Source organism: Salmo salar, chromosome 11, assembly GCF_965601325.2.
Source record: "Salmo salar chromosome 11, fSalSal1, whole genome shotgun sequence".
NCBI classification, from domain to species: Eukaryota; Metazoa; Chordata; class Actinopteri; order Salmoniformes; family Salmonidae; genus Salmo; species Salmo salar.
Genome location: NC_138301.1, coordinates 96,802,132 through 96,823,383, shown reverse-complemented (window position 1 = coordinate 96,823,383; position 21,252 = coordinate 96,802,132). Strand labels below are relative to the sequence as shown.

The following is a 21,252-nucleotide window of genomic DNA, read 5'->3' as shown; positions in this document are numbered from 1 at the left end:
TCGTCACCCTTATTTACCCTTTCGGATAGTGTCTTGAACGCACGAACAAAACGCCGCTATTTGGATATAACTATGGATTATTTGGGACCAAACCAACATTTGTTATTGAAGTAGAAGTCCTGGGAGTGCATTCTGATGAAGAACACCAAAGGTTATAACAATTTTCTTATAGTAAATCTGACTTTGGTGAGTGCTAAACTTGCTGGGTGTCTAAATAGCTAGCCCTGTGATGCCGGGCTATCTACTGAGAATATTGCAAAATGTGCTTTCACTGAAAAGCTATTTTAACCTCTATGGGCTAGGTGGGACGCTAGCGTGCCACCCGTGGTGCACTCCATCAACAGCAGGTGCATTTCAAGAGCGGCAAATTTGAATCCAAATAAATGTCAAAATTCAAATTTTTCAAACATACAACTATTTTACATCCTTTGAAAGATAAACATCTCCTTAATCTAACCACGTTTTACGATTTCAAAAAGGTTTTACGGCGAAAGCATAAATTTAGAGTATGTTAGGACAGTACATTTACAAGAGTTGTGTGTAATGTTTTGTCAAGTCAAAGACAGGGTCACCAAAACCATAAAACCAGCTAAAATAATGCACTAACCTTTTACAATCTCCATCAGATGACACTCCTAGGACATTATGTTAGACAATGCATGCATTTTTAGTTCTATCAAGTTCATATTTATATCCAAAAACAGCGTTTTACTATGGCATTGATGTTCGAGGAAATCGTTTCCCTCCAATAACCGGCAGTCAAGTCAGCGTCACAAATTAAATAATTAAAATTAGAAAACATTGGTAAAATATTATATTGTCATTTAAAGAATTATAGATTTACATCTCTTGAACGCAATCAACTTGCCAGATTTAAAAATAACCTTACTGGGAAATCACACTTTGCAATAATCTGAGCACTGCGCCCAGAAAAATACGCGTTGCGATACAGACTAGACGTCATGTTGGGGAGATCTAAAATCGAAAATACTATGTAAATAATCCATTACCTTTGATTCTCTTCATCAGATGTCACTTCCAGGTATCACAGGTCCATAACAAATGTAGTTTTGTTCAAAAAAGCTCATCATTTATGTCCAAAAATCTCCGTCTTGTTAGCACATGATCTAAGCCAGCCGGACTTCTCGTCATGAACGAGGGGAAAAAATATATTTACGTTCGTTCAAACATGTCAAACGTTGTATAGCATAAATCATTAGGGCCTTTTTTAACCAGAACATGAATAATATTCAAGGTGGACGAATGCATACTCTTTTATAACGTATTGGAACGAGGGTACCCAACATGAACTCGCGCGCCAGGTGTCTAATGGGACATCATCGTTCCATGGCTCTTGTTCGGTCAGATCTCCCTCCAGAAGACTCAAAACACTTTGTAAAGGCTGGTGACATCTAGTGGAAGCAATAGGAAGTGCCAAAATATTCCTCAGCCCCTGTGTTTTTCAATGGGATAGGTTTAAAGTCAATACAACACATCAGGTATCCACTTCCTGTCAGAAAATGTCTCAGGGTTTTGCCTGCCAAATGAGTTCTGTTATACTCACAGACACCATTCAAACAGTTTTAGAAACTTTAGAGTGTTTTCTATCCATATATAATAAGTATATGCATATTCTAGTTACTGGGTAGGATTAGTAACCAGATTAAATCGGGTACATTTTTTTATCCAGACGTGCAAATGCTGCCCCCTAGCCCTAACAGGTTAAAATCGGACATATCGAGTGCATAGAGGAGTTCTGTATCTATAATTCTTAAAATAATTGTTAGGCTTTTTGTGAACGTTTATCGTGAGTAATTTAGTAAATTCACCGGAAGTTTGCGTGGGGTATGCTAGTTCTGAACGTCACATGCTAATGTAAAAAGCTGTTTTTTGATATAAATATGAACTTGATTGAACAAAACATGCATGTATTGTATAACATAATGTCCTAGGTGTGTCATCTGATGAAGATCATCAAAGGTTAGTGCTGCATTTAGCTGTCTTCTGGGTTTTTGTGACATTATATGCTAGCTTGAAAAATGGGTGTCTGATTATATCTGGCTGGGTACTCTGCTGACATAATCTAATGTTTTGCTTTCGTTGTAAAGCCTTTTTGAAATCGGACAGTGTGGTTAGATTAACGAGAGTCTTCTCTTTAAAATTTCTAAGGTATTTGAATAACGCGCCACAGGATTCCACTGGCTGTTACGTAGGTGGGACGATTTCGTCCCGCCGGCCCTAGAGAAGTTAATATTTTATCAACGTTTATGGTGAGTATTTTTTGTAAATTGTCGTGCTGATTCACCGGCAGTATTGGAGGCAAAATATTTTCTGAACATCACGCACCAATGTAAAATGGGGTTTATGGATATAAATATCAACTTTATCGAACAAAAAATGCATGTATTGTGTAACATGATGTCCTAGGAGTGTCATCTGACGAAGATCGTCAAAGGTTAGTGCATAACTTTAGCTGGTTTTCTGGTTTTTGTGACGCCTGTCCTTGCTAGGAAAATAGCTGTGTGCTTTTTCTTGTGTTGGAACTGTCCTAACATAATCTAACTTCATGCTTTCGCCATAAAGCCTTTTTGACATCGGACAATGTAGTTACATTAAGGAGACGTGTACCTTTAAAATGGTGTAAAATAGTCCTTTGTTTGAGAACTTTGAATTATGACATTTTGTGGTTTTGAATTTGGCGCTCTGATTTTTCACTGGCTGTTGAATAGTGTGAACCGCTAGCGTCCCACCTGCCCAAGAGAGGATAACATGCACACACATGTTTACTGACTCTACACAGACGCACACACACTCACATACAATCATCTTTACGCTGCATCCACTCTGTTTATCATATATTCTGATGCCTAGTCACCTTAGCCCTATACATATCTACCTATCACTCCAGTATCCCTGCACATTGTAAATAAGGTATTGGAACTGACTCTGTACAGTGGCAAGAAAAAGTATGTGAACCCTTTGGAATTACCTGGATTTCTGCATAAATTAGTCATAACATTTGATCTGATCTTTGTCTTAGTCACAACAGTAGACACACACAGTGTGCTTAAACTAATAACACACAAATTATTGTATTTTTCTTGTCTATATTGAATACATAATTTAAACATTCACAGTGTCGGTTGGAAAAAGTATTAATGTCTGTACCTTTGTGTGTGTCTTCACAGTCTGTTCTGTTCCTTAATGTGTATTTTTACCTGTTTTTTAAAATCTGATTTTTAAAAAATCTGATTTGACCTGATTTTTAAAATCTGATTTTTTTTAAAATCTGGTTTTACCTGGGTTTTTTTATCTGCTTGCATCAGTTACAGTACCTGATGTGGAATAGAGTTCCATGTAGTCATGGCTCTATGCAGTACTATGCGCTTCACATAGTCTGTTCTAGACTTCGGGACTGTGAAGAGACCTCTGGTGGCATGTCTTGTGGGGTATGCATGGGTGTCTGAGCTGTGTGCTTGTAGTTTAAACAGACAGCTCGGTACATTCAGCTTGTCAACACTTCTTACAAAAACAAGTAGTGATGAAGTCAGTTTCTCTTCTATTTTGAGCCATGAGAGATTGACATGCATATCATTAATGTTTGCTCCCCTTGTACTTTTAAGGGCCAGCCGTACTGTCTTAGGGTGTCTTAGAGAGAGGGACAGACATGAGGGAGAGACGTCTGGGCCAAGCCCCAGAAATGCTGTCTGTCTGTTTAATCAGACAGACACATTACAAAACTTTTACACACTTAGGAGGACGCTACTCAAGCAAATCCTGCATCCCGGTTTCTCCGGTTAGGGTGAAACATTTATCTTATACTGCAAGAACATGTTTTAGCGCACAATAAAGGAGTTTTGCAATGTGACAACAATAGGAAATGTGTGTTAACTCCAACATGCGCTCACCTAAAATAATAAACACAATTTAAGAGAATTCCAGAAATTTTCCAAATTCAAGAAAGTTACCGAAAATGTGAAGTTCAAGAGAATTTCCAGAGCTGTTTAAACCACACATGACTGAACAAGCATCGACTCCCTATTTGTCTTTATAGTCACAGTACTTCTCTAGTTTGGACTCCCCGCTCCTCCGCTTTGGGAAGAAAAAGTTAATGAGTGAACCCAACGACCCCAGGGCACACACACTACACCGACCGAGGAGGCACACACAGCGAGCTAATGGCTAGAGCAATTATATTCTGCCTGCATTGAACAGTGTAATTGAAATGATATGTCAGGCAGGCTCCGCTCTCTGAAGAGGAGGTCTGGCCTTCCAACGCAAAGCAGCAGGCTAACATGCACCACACCCTCACCCACATACATTAGAGACAAATAAGATCAAATTGGTGGGGTAGGTGGGGGAGTCAGGAAGTGGGGGGAACTGAAATGTTTCCAGTCTCCCAGTCCATACTCCTCCGTTCTCCCTCGCGTTCCCCAGCGATGACTTGTTCCTCTCTCTGCTTACTTTAAGGAGAAGTCACATGTAATTTGTCATGAGGTTTTAATCACCATGTAAACTGGAGATCACGCAATATGGTTTCTCCCGTAATAGAGTTTTGGGGGGCCTAAACTTTGCTAGCTCGTGCCTGGTTTCGCCTTGGTATTGACAGCCAGGTTGACAGGGAGCAGACCAGAGCCCCTCTGAAGGCCACACAATCCCAGAGCTAGGTTTGGGCGGTATCCAGATTGTCATACCTTCATACCGACCTTGTGCCATCCCGTGATATTCGGTAATACTGGCACTGAACACAAGGGTCACTTATTTTCAAACCCCACTGAACCTCTGTAATCTGATGGTTAGCAATGCTAACAAGTACATGCACAATCCCATATCAAATGCTAGCTAACTGCTAATGAACACATTTGAGAACTTTTTTATACAGTCTCTGACAAACTATTTGCAGGACAGACAACTCAGCTCATAAAGTTATACAAGTAACTTAGAAATGCTATGCACAAAATACATGTTAGTCAGCAAGGCTCTTGATCCAGAAGGGGTTCTCTGCTGTTAACAAGAGAAGTTTGATTTAGCAAAAAGCTAACCACTTAGCTAGATAACTACCTACTAAATTAGCAAACCAAATGCACAACTGCAGAGCATTTAGCACATTTTAGACAGTTCATTAAATAGTCGGAAGATATTTTGCAGGTAAAACATTTAGTTGTGAATTCCATACTGTAACTAGATCCCCTGGCACGTGCTGCACAATAGTGAGTGACTTACAAGGCTCTGGTCCCTCATTGTTGTGTGTTTGTAAACAAAGACCATGTGACTAGCGACTACCGGTAAGCTTCATAATGAAAGATAATGTGACAGGTGAAATGGAGAATGTAATATGCTTTATTTCCTAATGTATTGCACAAGTTGCCTGCAGGTATTTCCTTAAAAAGGAGTGCGGTTAAGCGGGTCATGTTTTGGAGGACACACCTTCACCTCTCCCGAGCCAGTTGGGGAGTTGCAGCAATGAGACAAGATCGAAATTGGGGAGAAAAAGTGGGGTAAAATACAAAAAATGTAAAATAATACATAAAAAAATACCTACAAATGTTCAAATGTATTAAAAAACTTCACAGAAATACAGTACCAGTAAAAATTGTGGACACACCTACTCATTCAAGGTTTTTTATTTATTTTACTATTTTCTACATTGTAGAATAATAGTGAAGACATAAAAACAAAGAAATAACACATATGGAATCATGTAGTAACCAAAAAAGTGTTAAACAAACAAAAATATATTTGATATTCTTCAAAGTCGCCACCCTTTGGCTCGATTTTTTTTTTTACCTTTATTTAACTAGGCAAGAACACATTCTTATTTACAATGACTGCCTACCGGGGAACAGTGTGTTAACTGCCTTGTTCAGGGGCAGAACGACAGATTTTTACCTTGTCAGCTCAGGGATTCGATCCAGCAACAAATCGGTTACTGGCCTAATGCTCTAACCACAAGGCTACCTGCCTCCCCAAATGACAGCTTTGCACATTCTTTGCACATCCAGCCACCTGTGACTGAAGGAAAGGCCTAATATTGTTTAGTTGCCTTCCAAAGGCAGATCCACTGTCACGCGACAGGAGTGTGGAAGGAGTGTTTTGGCAATGGGGGCCAAATTAATTAAGTTTCCTTGTTAACAGGTTCCATAATCATCAGTGCCTTATTATTCCTGTCCTGAGCTGTTTTGGACTTGATGACAGTTGTTGTAGGCCATACCGAGTTGATGTCATCTGCTCCTCCATAGGCGAGGGTTAGTTGCAAATGATGAATAACAATCTCCACAAGACACTGTGGTTGTTTGCAATATTTGCAGTTACATTTGTGTGTATTGTCAGGGGTGAATCCAGTGTGTCTTGAAGGGCAGGCCACATAATTCCCATGTCTGTGACCCAGACATACTGTAATGCCTGACCAGAATATGTAACACACACACGCCCTTAAAGGCCCACTGCTTCCAAACCCACCTTACTCAGAGAGAGGGGAGCCCTCCCTAAGTCCCTCCCTCACTTGTATAGGTTACATACTCTACCTCTTAGCTGCTGTGTTCTCTCTCACTGTGCAGTATCCCTTCTATACAGGCACTTTAGAACCATCCCTGGCTGTGTGTGTCTATGAGAGAGTGTAAGTGAGTATCTGTGTGTTTTAGTGTTACCATCTGTGAGTGTGAGATGGAGAAAGTGCAAGTGTGACTTTCGAGTGGTGTATCCATCTGAGTGTGTGCTTGTGTGTGAGTGTGTATCCAGCTACGCTTGAGTGTGTATCCCTCTGTGTGTGTATGCCTGCATGTGTGTGTGCGTGCGGTATGTGCGATTGTAGGCTCACAGGAAAGCGAGGTTCCCCCTCCCTTGTGGTGTGGTGTGGTGCTGCCTGCTTTTCGCGCCCCCGTCGCGGAACCCCACAGGACTGGAATAAAAAGCAGCAGCGGTGCGTAACCGTGCTGGCAGCCCGCCGCCACCCTACCCCTCCCCTACACTCCTCCATCCCTCTTTCCCTCCCTTCTCCACCCCTCCTTCTCCCTCTGTCCCTTCCCTCTCTGCGCTGAATGAATGAAGGCAGGCAGGAGCGCTCGTGCTGCGCTCTGTACTTTCTCGTACAGTGGGCTGACAGCAAAGTTTTGGCAGGGCTGAGGTGTTACCTAAAAGGGGTGAGCTAAGGTAAACGAGGCCCCTGACAGCGCCAGGCTAGCTACTCACAGGAGAGAAACCAAGAGGGTAAAGGGGGTAAAGGAAAGGCGGCTAGGGATGGGGATGGAGAAAGAGGATGGGTCTAGCGCTGGGGAAGGGGTTATAGGCTAGGTCTTAGGCAGGACTAGAGGCCAGGTCTAGGGCTGGGGCTGTTAGGTTGTTCATTGTTAGGCTGCATATAGGGAGGGGCCTGAGACTATGCATAAGGCTGGGGACAGTGTCTCAGGCTGATGAAAGAGGTAGATTTTTGAACAGGACAATTTACATTGGGGCTGGGTAAGGTGCTGCAGCTGTTAAGATGTTTCACTACCAGTAGCAGGGAGAAAGGATGTTAAGGTACTTTGAATGGGCCCATACAAACATATCTGGTCTCTCTTTTTTTCTCTTGTCCTCCTGTTTCCCTGGTTATCTGCTGAAGAGTCTAAAGATAAACTGCTGGTCTTGACCAGTCATTAGAGAGCAATGTCCTCAGAGAGAGATGATGATTTTACCATCTGGTATGTGTTGAATACTGTGCATGAATAAACACAGCCCTGACGGTGGGAAACAACCTGCCTGCCGCACACGTGTCCCTTATTTTCTATACCCTCCTTATCTTAGCCTTACATGCTGACTACACCGGGCACGCGTGTGAGTCGCCTGCGCCATTGTGCTTATGTTGATTTTATCCATCCATACCAGACGCGATCAGGACACTCAGGTTGAAATATCAAAAATAACTCTGAACCAACTATATTAATTTTGGGACAGGTCAAAACACATATGAAACATTCATGGACATTTAGCTTGCTGTTGCTATCTAATTTGTCCTGGGATTGGAGTGTGTACCTCATTCATCTTTCAATCACCCATGTGGGTATATGCTCCTAAAAACCAATGAGGTGATGCGAGAGGCAGGAATTGCAGTGCATCAAGCGTCTAAAATAAAACCAAGTTCTTTTTCAGCGCCTGGCTACGCAGACACTCATTGACATGTGCGAGCAGTTTGTATGAAATGATTGAATAACATGTACAGTGGCAAGAAAAGGTATGTGACCCTTTGGAATTACCTGGATTTCTGCATAAATTGGTCATCAAATTTGATCTGATCTTCATCTAAGTCACAACAGTAGACAAACATCGTGTTCTTAAATTAATAACACACAAATTATTGTATTTTTCTTGTCTATATTGAATACATCATTTAAACATTCACAGTATATGTTTGAAAAAGTGTGAACTCCTAGGCTAATGACTTCTCCAAAAGCTAATTGGAGTCAGGAGTAAGCTACAGTAACCTAGAGTCCAATCAATGAGACAAGATTGGAGATGTTGGTTAGAGCTGCCTTGCCTTATAAAAAACGCACATTTGAGTTTACAATTCACAAGAAGCATTGCCTGATGTGAACCATGCCTCGAACAAAAGAGATCTCAGAAGACCTAAGATTAAGAATTGTTGACTTGCATAAAGCTGGAAAGGGTTACAAAAGTTTCACTAAAAGCCTTGATGTTCATCAGTCCACGGTAAGACAAATTGTATTTAAATGGAAAAAGTTCAGCACTGTTGCTACTCTCCCTAGGAGTGGCCGTCCTGCAAAGATGACTGCAAGAGTTAAGCGAAGAATGCTAGAGTGTCAGCTAAAGACTTACAGAAATCTCTGGAACATGCTAACATCTCTGTTGGCGAATCTACGATACGTAAAACACTAAACAAGAATGGTGTTCATGGGAAGACAACACAGAAGACGCCACTGCTGTCCAACAAAAAAAAAACTCTGCACATCTGAAGTTAGCAAAAGTGCAACTGGATGTTCCACTTCGCTACTGGCAAAATATTCTATGGACAGATGAAACTACAGTTGAGTTGTTTGAAAGGAACACACAATACTATGTGTGGAGAAAAAAAGGCACAGCACACCAACATCAAAACCTCATCCCAACTGTAAGGTATGGTGGAGAGAACATCATGGTTTGGGGCTGCTTTGCTGCCTCAGGGCCTGGACAGCTTTTTATCATCGATGGATAAATGAATTCCCAAGTTTATCAAGCCATTTTGCAGGAAAATGTGAGGCTATCTGTCCGCCAGTTGAAGCTCAACAGAAGTTGGGTGATGCAACAGGACAACGACCCAAAACACAGAAGTAAATCAACAACAGAATGGCTTCAACAGAAGAAAATACGCCTTCTGGAGTGGCCCAGTCAGAGCCCTGACCTCAACCCAATTGAGATGAAGTGGCATGACCTCACGAGAGCAGTTCACACCAGACATCCTAAGCATATTGCTGAACTGAAACAGTTTTGTAAAGAGGAATGGTCCAAAATTCCTCCTGACCGTTGTGCAGGTCTGATCCGCAACTACAGAAAACGTTTGGTTGAGGTTATTGCTGCCAAGGGCGTGTCAACCAGTTATTAAATCCAAAGGTTCATATACTTTTCCCACCCTGCACTGTGAATATTTACACGGTGTGTTCAATAAAGACATAAAAATGTATAATTGTTTGTGTGTTATTAGTTTAAGCAGACTGTGTTTGTCTATTGTTGTGACCTGGATGAAGATCCGATCAAATTTTATGACCAATTTATGCAGAAATCCAGGTATTTCCAAAGAGTTCACATACTTTGTCTTGCCACTGTATGTGTACATTTATTTTGCAATCCCTGCGCATGCAACAGACCGGTGTGGTCTGCGTTTTAGGGCTCCTGTGAGATTAACACAGTGGAGGACAGAGTGGCCCAATGTTGTTTCCAGGTCATTTCAACAAAACAGTTCAATGTGATGACGTTAAATCCTCGTGGAAATTGGATTTGGAAAAAGTCATCAACGTATGGGAATTTTTGTCTTTTTCTCACCTAACTTTAAACCTAAATCCAATGTCATAGTGACTTTTTTGATTGATTTCACTTTGAATTCAGGTTAGTTGACAGCTCTACCAAATGTAATTCAAATCTAGATGTTGAACTGCTGTGTGTGCCCAGTGGGGAATGTGTGTGTGTGTGTGTGTGTGTGTGTGTGTGTGTGTGTGTGTGTGTGTGTGTGTGTGTGTGTGTGTGCGTGCGTGCGTGCGTGCGTGCGTGCGTGCGTGCGTGCGTGCGTGCGTGCGTGCGTGCGTGCGTGCGTATGTGTAAGGGTGTGTTTGTGTGCCTGTGTTTGTACATGTGTGTTTGTGCATGCGTGCGTGTGTGTAAGGGTGTGTTCGTGTGCCTGTGTTTGTACATGTGTGTTTGTGCATGCGTGCGTGTGTGTAAGGGTGTGTTCGTGTGCCTGTGTTTGTACATGTGTGTTTGTGCATGCGTGCGTGTGTTTGTGGCGGTTAGCCTCAGTGCAGTGAGCTCTCTCACTCTCTCTGGTGGGGTTCAGTATTTTGTGAGTGGACAGGACAGCCATGGGTGGTGGGCAGGCTGGCTGAGAGACAGGATCGTGAGCCCTGCTGTTTGTCTTTGGACTTTTTGAAACTCACAATTATGTGATAATTACACATCAATAATTGGATATCCTTGATCCAGACTGCCCCAAAGTCACTCATCAGCCCCTGATTTATTCTGATTATCAAAATACAAAGACATCATTCCTTCACAGACCACATCCAGAAACATTAAACTTCCGACTTTTCACTCTCCCACCCTCCCTCCTTCTTGCACTCTCCTCCCTCCTCCCCCCTTTGCCCTTCGACCTTCCTTTTCTGCGCTGTCTCTTTCTACTTTTAGCCTGCATGAAACAGCAGATTTATGGCTTGTCCGGGGTATTCCTTTCATAGTGGTGCCATTGAAAGGGAAGAATAGACTGGAAAGGCATTCTGAGGCAAGCTGTATTGGGTCAAGAGTCAATCTTAAATACATCATTATGGTTTGTTTATGCAAAAGATCAAGTGGTCTGATAGGGACAATTTACTGTTTCACTAATAATTTGACTGTTAGCATACTTGGCTTTCAGAATATGCTAACTGCAAGGAAAGGTAAACCTGAACGCTTCCGTAATCCTGCCTTGTTATTACTTTTGTAAAACTTTATTTTTTTTTGTCTGAAAAATGTAACATTCTTGCTAGGCTAAGACATTCTAAAACACATTCTATCCCATTGAACATCACCAAATCATTCTTCCAGTTTATGGTAGCCCCTAATGACACTTTGTCATCGCTTCGCTTGCATCGCAATTAACTGTTAACGCGAAACAGGTGGCCTACCATAACAGTGTAGACGAACTAATGAAAAAGCACAAAAAAAAAAAAAAACACTAAAGAGATAAGCAATTAAATGAGAGGAAAACGGTGAATGAAGAGCTGGGCCTGGTTTCCTGAAAGCGATGGAACTTAGGCTTCCGTGTGTTTTAATGATGCATCTTTCCTACAACGGCCGTGTATGTAACATGCATTTCCAAAAACACCACACAGAGAGAATGTTTGCTAAGTGCGTCGTTGAGGCATCGAAAGGATCGAAAGAAGAAAGCACTACTTTTGGATCAGTGTTCTCCCTTTACAATCTCACCTTAACATTCAAATTATTCCACAATACTGATGACAGATCAGCTCATAGAGCGATATCCCCTGTGGCTACAAATATTGAGGTGGCTTATTCCAATGTTTACCCTATAATAATGAACTAAATCAAGATTTGGCACATCATTACACATGATGAAATATATTGAGTCAAAAATTACAGAGAGTATTGTACAAATAGCTTTAAAAAAAAAAAACGAATTCAATTAACATGAAATTCATTTCAATATCATTCAAATATACACTGAAGATCCATGTGCCTACACTGCAGGGATCATCAATAGATTCAGCCGCGGGTCGATTTATTTCTTGAGTGAATGGTCAGGGAGCCGCAAGAAGCCCAAACAGATACGGTATACAATTTTACTTAAACATAATAATTTCAAACCTTGCTTACATTTGTATACGATCACATATACTTTATCTCTTTTATGTGTGGGAATACTTTGGAACAGATATCCAAAATTAAAATCACTTGGAGCTGATTTGCTGGTGTTTTTACCGTCTTTTATGTTCAACAATAAATACAAAAATCTGAAAGCTTGGGGGGACAAATAAAATCACCCTGCTATACTGTATTTATCTTTGAATACATTCATCTCGGTTTTCATTTGAAGCATCTTTCACTGTCACATTCATTCTGAAGTTATCTGTGGTCACAGAAAGACAGATAAACAACTTGATTTTGTGTTTAGCTGATATATTCTGTGTATAAAGTGACGCGGAAGGGCAAAAAAATGATGTACTTAGCTGTGGTCTAATAACGACTGGTTTCAAGAGTAACTTTAGTAATGATGGTTTTGGGAAACAGCTGGGAGATCTAACGATGCTCCTACGAAAGTTCTAACTATGAACGTAGCCTTAAGATACTTTTGGGAAACGGGGCCCAGATCTGTTCCATAAATCGTGAGCAGCAGCAGCTTGGTGGTATGCGGGCCAAGGCCACACATACGGTGGAATCATAAGGACCATGTTGACTCTGCCTGAAGACGGTGCAGCTGCGACCCCAGTATCAAAGGGACTGCTCAGCTATGCTAAGACAATATGGCTTACCCATACTTACCCATCCCATCCTCCATAAAAACATGGTCAAGCATGTAAACACTTTTACATGGTTTCGGGACAGTAAATGACCGTGTGCCGAGCACCATCCGCTTCCAGAGGTCTATGTCATTTTAAGTGTTATTTTTGCCAAGTGCTCTTATTAAACAAGGTATCAGCCTTTATGGACAAAGCCTGAGATGTGTAAGCATAGTGTGTTTGAACTAGTGTCGATGTGCTCTCTTATTTCATTTTTGGTTGGATTAACATGGATTTTTCAAAGAAGGATCTGGCAATGTATTGTTTGCTGAGTGTGCTGGTGGTCTCCACCAGAGATTGCGTGGATGGTGTTCTGGGAACATGTCAAATCTTTCATTCGTTCACTTCTTTCCTCCTCTCTTTTGCAACCCTCCTTACCATCACCTCCTGCCCCACCGGACTTCATTTACTATGAAGGTGCAAAGACTGCTTGCTTGTATGTACGCTTTCATTCACAACATGTGGACTGAATATACGTAAAGTAATTAATCCCAGAGAGAAAATGTACGCAAGCCTAACATAAACTTTCAAGTAAATCATCAATTATATCGGTAGAGGATCAAGAAAATTCCAAGACAATTCCAGTTAGGCCTATTTCAGCATGTTTCTCAAAAGAGGATTTCAGTCCAGCAGGAAAAACAACCTATAGTGTACTTGTTCTGCTGGCTCTCCTCCTGTGAATAAATAAAGGTCCAATTTGCATTGCATGTTTAGAAAGAGAAAACCTTCGAAATAGTAAACCTGGCACAGGGAGACTCGAAGTATCGGAATGTGTTTGGGAAACCTACTATACACAGACCCCTTTCTGGGAACATGTCAAATCTTTCATTCGTTCACTTCTTTCCTCCTCTCTTTTGCAACCCTCCTTACCATATCCTCCTGCCCCACCGGACAGACATATTCCCTGTGTTTATAAGTTGGCCTGCATGTCATAAGCTGAAGCTAAGCTCCCTTTACATCTTGTAGAAATCATTTGAAATCCCCAACATTTTAGAGCTTTTAAACTGTTTCGACAGCTCTCTCTCTTTTCCACCACCCCTCTGAGCGCTGGAAACGGTTTGGTGCATGTCTGAATGAACAAGTGTGTCATTATTTTCCCTTAAGCTGACATGAAAGATATTTCACAACTTGTGAACTGGTGTTTGTGAGACACAGGGGTTCTCAGTGAGATATCATTGTAACAGTACCATGTGGCCATACAGGAGAAAAGTCCTGTTTTCTTACGGTTCTATAATGTACCGTGTAGGGCCGGCTGCCAGAGGAAGTCTGATTTCATTTTGCCTCGGGGTTTGTGCTGCAGAAATCTTTCCCTCTGGGCTGAGCTGAAGTGAAACTCGGAATGACTTGGAACACAATTAAGCGCCAAGTGGAAGGATCGATGCTGGAAAGAATCTGCCTCTTAAAACTTAATTCATTACTTTTCATTGCACTTGTGTCTGTTTTCTGTTGAAACATGTGCCATGTGACCCAAGGCTAGCTTGGCATGTGTTTGTTTTGTAAAACATATCACTGAAGAACAATAGGTGGAGTGCATGTTAGGACAAAACAGCAGACTTGTGGCCTTTCTGGTAGATTTGGCACTTTATTTAAGAGGGACAGGACATGGGTTCCAACCTGGTCAACGTACAGTAAGTCTATTAACCCTGTGACTGTCTCTCCATCTTTCTCTTCCTCTCCATACATCTATTCACTCACTTTCTCTCATTCTACATCTCCTGTCTCTTTCTTTCTTTCTCTCTTTCTCCTCCCATCTCCTGTAGGTGAGGTGTTAAGTCTGGTGGATGACCTGTTCTCAGGTTTGGGTTCGTCCTGTGTGGTGGCGGGTCGGAGGAATGGAGAGCATCCTCACTCTGTGCTCTACTCGCTGGTCTTCAAGTGCCTGGAACCCGACAGCCTCTACAAGTAAGATCCCCCAACCTAAAATACTTTGGACCTGGGCCCGTATTCATAAAGCCTCTCAGAGTAGGAGTGCTGATCTAGGATCATGTCCCCGCTGTCCATGTAATCTTATTCATTATGATCTAAAAGGCAGAACTGATCCTAGATCAGCACTCCTACTCTGAGACGCTTTATTAATACGGGCCCAGATTTACTATGGCTTTGAAAAGTAGGATAAACAACAAGGTAGAAATTAAAGATAAAATAGGAGAAAAGACAGATGTTTTTGTTCTGTTGTTCACTTCTCTGTGGTAAGTGTTGCTGTTGCCCTTTACATCAACCTCAGAGACTGAGTCTGTTGAGTTGTTGCCACGTTAAAACCCTTCTCACCTCTACTGTTGTCTTCTTACCTATACATTGTTCTCCGTTTGACTCGCAGCTCGTTCTAACCAAATTGACCATGCTTTCATGAGTTCAGAATTCGCCTTCGCATTACCATAAAAAAAAAAACATTGTTAACCAGTGGCATTGTTGTAATTTTTGCGTCTTTCCTAAACAAGAATGACTTGACAAATATCATCCGGCCAGCACCACATACTTTCCCTGAGTGTCTGTACTCCCATTGGCAATGGGACTTGTATAGGCCATGTTTTAATTCCCCCCAGCCAGAACACAGCTGGCTCGTATTAGGCGGGCGGCACATATTTTGGTCTCACCAGGGTGGAAGTGGTGGATGCTAGTATTATTGTTTCCGTTATTGTTTCGTTTGTCATGAGGCCTTTTGCAATGGAGGAAAACGTGGTCATGGTGAATAACGAGCATCACAACCAACCAACCGACCATCGTGGTGTTTGTGTCACACAGAAACTGGAGGAGACTGGAGCCATTGACCAGTTGGTCTGTCTGGTGCACTTAGTCTGGGGCGGTTAGCAAACAGTCAGACAGACAGACCACTCCTAATCCTTCTATAGACATGACAATTAGTCATAAAGACTCAGAACCATAGCACATTAAGCAGCACGGAAGACATGCATGGAGGAAACACACACACACACACACACACACACACACACACACACACACACACTGGCAGGTCAATCAGTTGCATGCACACGTCCGAACCCACTGACACATACTAATATGTTCAGCAGTTGAAGCACTCCTTAATTTATGGACAGACATAAGTACAGCCTTGAGTCCCTCACATGAGAATGTGTGAGGGGTATAGTCAACCCTACATCCCATTAGGGTTAGCAGAGAACACAGCTGTTAGTAAACTTTGCAGGTGTTTCATTATGGAAAGGGGATTCACTTAGTTGAGTCCTTGTCTTGGGTGAGTATCAATTTCGAGTAAAAAGAAAAGCCTATTAGTGGGAAAGTGAAGAGATGAAATTAAATCAGCTGTGTCCACATGGAGGCTGAGTCCACATGAATGTTCCATAAGCGGCCCTGCTGCCAACAGAGACTATGCTGTTTATGTTTGTCTGTGGCCCCGGGTAGCCTCGACAGACGCACGCTAAGCATGCCTTTATGAATCCATCATCACAGTTGGAGACTTTTATGTTGCGCTGTTCGGAGGAGATCTCAGAGAGGCAGTAAATTAGTCTTCAGAGGGTCCAGGGGTCTGCAGCCCGCCTTCCCAGGGACCATCGCTGTGATGTGCATTTGATAGCAGCACTTTGTTCTCCTTGGGTATAATTTCCCTGATCCCTCTACCTCTTGTCTCCACATCTTGAAATCAAGTTAGATGGGCACAGTGTGCTCTGAAACCAAACAGGCCCCAGATGCAAACAAAGAGGGGACACTCCGATCATCACACCGTGTTTCTCTCCTCTGAGCTCTCTCAACTTTTGTTTGGTGTTTTATGTTTGTGGCCCCGTCTAACTGTTTTTCCACCTTGTTTATTTTGGGAAGCGGGCCTCTGCAGCTGTGCAAGACACAGATAGGTCATTGGTGCTTATGTTATCGGTGCACTATGCAGAAATCGCACCGGCATTTTCTGTTTGCTAAAATTGTAATAGTTCGCCTAATTTTTGTTTATGTGACAAAACAAGCTATTTCTATGTGAATTTGGTCTGGTCCCCAAATAGTTACATATTGCAGCTTTAAACATGGGAATCGGGGAGGACTGTTGGGGGCAGCACTCCAGCAGAAGTCATAACAGCATGATTGTGAGAGTATATTGAGAGGGATGATGTATTCAAGCTTAAGGTAGTAGGAGATTCCTGTGCAACCGGTTGCAACTTCCCTTCTTTCCCACCATCTGCCTTGAGCAACCTGGAGGTCAATCCAAACAAGAGAGAGATGAAGAGAGAGAGCTTACTAGACGGTGAAACTTGGAAGCCTCTGCTTCCGCTTTTCTGAGCATAGGGAGAGAGAACACTGCTTTGTATACGTCCACCTATACAAGGCAGTAGTGCCCACCTTCGCCCGGACCCTAAAGGACATCGCCCTCAACCGCAGCCCCAACACCTCACACAGGAGCAACAGATCAACAGACACCACGCCCAGACCAGCGAGACACTCGCCCAGACCTGCGGGACCCCCCCCCGGACCTACACATAGAGGACCCACGCCGAGAGGACCTACATCCAGACCACAGCACCACCAGCAAGTCAAACACCCCATTTAGGCCCCCTCAGATCAGACCTATGCCCCTCCTGCTCACCCTATGCCCCCTACTCCCGCAAAGAGGGCCTCAACATGAAAGTCACAAATACGCCCAGGCTGTGAGCAGGCAAACAGGCCCAACCCCAACTCTTACACTAGCCCAAGCTAATGGCATGTACCTGATGCTCAGCAGGCTCTGCTCACACTTACTGGTCTGAGGCCAAACCACACGACCAACAACATTGGACACTTTATGGAACACAAAGCCTTCACTATCTCATCCTGGAATATCCAAGACCTGAGGTCATCTGCCTTTGGCCTAAAGAGCAGGAACCTGGACTTCACCAAAGAAGAAATACATTGCAATCCTACAAGAAACATGGTATGAAGGAGATGGACCCACTGGTAGTCCCAGCCACCAAACTACCAGGTGTGAAACAGGGAAGGGACCCAGGGGGTATGCTAATTTGGTATAGAGCAGACCTAACTCACTCTATTAAATTTATAACAACAGGAACATTTTACATTTGGCTACAAATTCAAAAGGAAATGATCTCAACAGAGAAAAATGTCCTCCTGTGTGCTACCTATATCCTCCCACTAGAATCCCCATACTTTAATGAAGACAGTTTCTCCATCCTAATGATTTCCAGGCGACCCAAATCCCAGAACTGGACAAGAACCTGACACACTCAGCACACAGGGGGACAAACACCTACCTGGAGGTGACAGCATTCCCTCCCCCATATATCCCCCTAGGCACAACTACGACAACATAACCAGCAAAAACGTGTCACTACTCCTGCAGCTCTGTCGCATGCGGGGTATGTACATAGTCAATCGTAGGCTTCGCGGGGACTCCTACAGTAGGTACACCTATAGCTCATCTCTTGGCAGTAGTACTGTAGACTACTTTATCACTGACCTCAACCCAGAGTCTGTCAGAGCATTCACAGTCAGCCCACTGACACCCCTATCAGATCACAGAAAAATCTGTCTACTTGAACAGAGCAATACTCAATCATGAGGCATCAAAGCCAAAGGATCTGAATAATATTAAGAAATGCTATAGATGGAAATAAAGTAGTGTGGAAACCTACCAAATAACAATTAGGCAACAACAAATTCAGTACCTTTTAGACAACTTCCTGGACAAAACGTTTCACTGTAATAGAGAAGGTGTAAACTTGGCAGTAGAAAACCTAAACAGTATATTTGATCTATCAGCTTCCCTATCAAATCAAAAAATATTCAAACAGAAAACCTAAGAAAATTAACAACAATGACAAATGGTTTGACAAAGAATGCAAAAACCTAAGAAAGAAATTGAGAAACCTATCCAACCAAAAACATAGAGACCCAGAAAACCTATGCCTTCACTATGGTGAATCACTAAAACAATACAGAAAAAGAAGGAACAGCACGTCAAAAATCAGCTCAATCTAATTGAAGAATCCATAGACTAACCACTTCTGTGAAAATTGGAAAACACTAAACAAACAACAACAGGAAAGTTATCTATCCAAAACGGAGATGTATAGGTAAACCACTTTTCCAATCTTATTTGCTCTGTAACAAAGAACAAACAGCAAAAACATATACATGATCAAATACAAATCTTAGATTCAACTATTAAAGACTACCAGAACCCACTGGTTTATCCAATTACTTTGAATGAACTACAGGACAAAATGCAAACCCTCCAACCCAAAATGGCCTGTGGTGTTGATGGTATCCTCAATGAAATGATAAAATATACAGACCACAAATTCCATTGGATATACTTAAACTCTTTAACGTCATCCTTAGCTCTGGCATCTTCCCCAATATTTGGAACCAAGGGCTGTAAAGCCCCAATCCACAAAAGTGGAGACAAATTTGACCCCAATAACTACTGTGGGATATGCGTCAACTGCAACCTTGGGAAAGTCCTCTGCATTATCATTAACACCAGACTCTTACATTTCCTCAGTGAAAACAATGGACTGAGCAAATGTCAAATTGGATTTTTACCAAATTACAGTTCAACAGACCACGTATTCACCCTGCACACCCTAATTGACTGAATAAACCAAAACAATGTCAAAGTCTTCTCATGCTTTGTTGTTTCAAAAAATCTTTTCACTTAATTTGGCATGTGAGTCTGCTATACAAATTGATGGACAATGGTGTTGGGGGAAAAACATCCGACATTATAAAATCCATGTACACAAACAACAAATGTGCGGGTAAAATTTGCAAAAAAACCCACACATTAATTTCCACAGGGCCGTGGGGTGAGACAGGGATGCAGCTTAAGCCCCACCTTCTTCAACATATATATCAACAAATTAGTGAGGGCACTAGAACAGTCTGCAGAACCCAGCATCACCCTACCAGAATCTGAAGTCAAATGTCTACTGTTTGCTGATGATCTGGTGCTTCTGTCCCCAACCAAGGAGGGCATACAGCAGCACCTAGATCTTCTGACAGTAAATCTCAGTAAGACAAAAATAATGGTGTTCCAAAAAAGTTTCAGTTGCCAGGACCACAAATACAAATTCCATCTAGACACCATTGCGTTAGAACAGTGGTTCCCAAACTTTTTATAGTCCCGTACCCCTTCAAACATTCCACCTCCAGCTGCGTACCCCTCTAGCACCAGGGTCAGCGCACTCTCAAGTGTTTTTTTGCCATCATTGTAAGCCTGCCACACACACACACACACTATACGATACATTTATTAAACATAAGAATGAGTGTGAGTTTTTGTCACAACCCGGCTTGTGGGAAGTGACAAAGTGGTTGCAAAGGGCATCAGCGCGATTTGCCAAGGAAAGAAACTCTGAGCTTAGCCCTATCCAGATATCTGGCAGTGGCTTCTGATTAAATACAATTTTCACAGAACCGCTTGTTGCAATTTTGATGAGGCTCTCTTGTTCAGATATCGGTAAGTGGACTGGAGGCAGGGCAAGCAAGGGATAACGAATCCAGTTGTTTTTGTCATCTATTTCGGGAAAGTACCTGCGTAATTGCGCACCCAGCTCACTCAGCTGCTTCGCTATATCACATTTGACATTGTCTTTAAGCTTGAGTTCATTTGCACACAAAAGAATCATACAATGATGGAAAGACCTGTGCTTTGTTAATGCAGAAGAGCTCCAACTTCTTATTCATACCCTCAATTTTGTACCGCACATTGAATATAGTTGCAGAGAGTGCCTGTAGTCGTAGATTCAGATAATTCAGGCGATCACCCAGATAGGCCAGTCGTGTGAGAAACTCGTCATCATGCAAGCGGTCAGACAAGTGAAAATTATGGTCAGTAAAGAAAACTTTAAGCTCGTCTTTAAGAAGCTAAAACTTCTTTAAAAAATGTAAATGACTGTGGTACAGCGCACTTCTGTATGTTGTAAAACCGTTACATGGTCGCTGCCCATATCATTGCATAGTGCAGAAAATACACGATTGTTCACGAGTGGCCTTGCTTTAACAAAGTTAACCATTTTCACTGTAGTGTCCAAAACTTCTTTCAAGCTGTCAGGCATTCCCTTGGTAGCAAGAGCCTCTCGGTGGATGCTGCAGTGTACCCAAGTGGCGTCGGGAACAACTGCTTGCACGCACATTACCACTCCACGATGTCTCCTTGTCATGGCTTTTGCACTATCAGTAATGATACCAACACATCTTGACAACCAAAGTCCATTTGATGTCACAAAGCTTTCCAGTACTTTAAAATGTCCTCTCCTGTTGTCCTGGTTTCCAGTGGTTTGCAGAAGAGGATGTCCTCTTTAAGTGACCCCCCGTAAACGTAACAGACATATACCAGGAGCTGTGCCAGGCCCCCCACTTCTGTTGACTCATCCAGCTGTAACGCATAGAATTCACTGGCTTGTATAAGAAGCAGTAATTGTTTCAAAAAATCTCCTGCTATGTAATTGATGCATAGTGAAACAGTGTTGTTTGATGAAGTCATTGTCTGTATAGTTTTTTGGGCCTTTTCCCCCAGCACTGTCCCAGCTATATCTGCGGCAGCAGGAAGAATTATTTATTT

At 42.3% G+C, this 21,252-nt stretch overlaps 1 protein-coding gene across 2 annotated transcripts in view; it reads left to right on the top strand.

The window, feature by feature from the left end:
* Nucleotides 1-21,252, top strand: part of LOC106563268 (astrotactin-2) — a 537,304-nt gene that overhangs the window by 473,979 nt on the left and 42,073 nt on the right. For both annotated transcript variants that reach the window (XM_014128700.3, XM_082958176.1), the window contains one exon: nt 14,492-14,633. In XM_014128700.3, the coding sequence (XP_013984175.2) occupies nt 14,492-14,633 (142 nt within the window). The remainder of the gene's footprint in view (nt 1-14,491; nt 14,634-21,252) is intronic.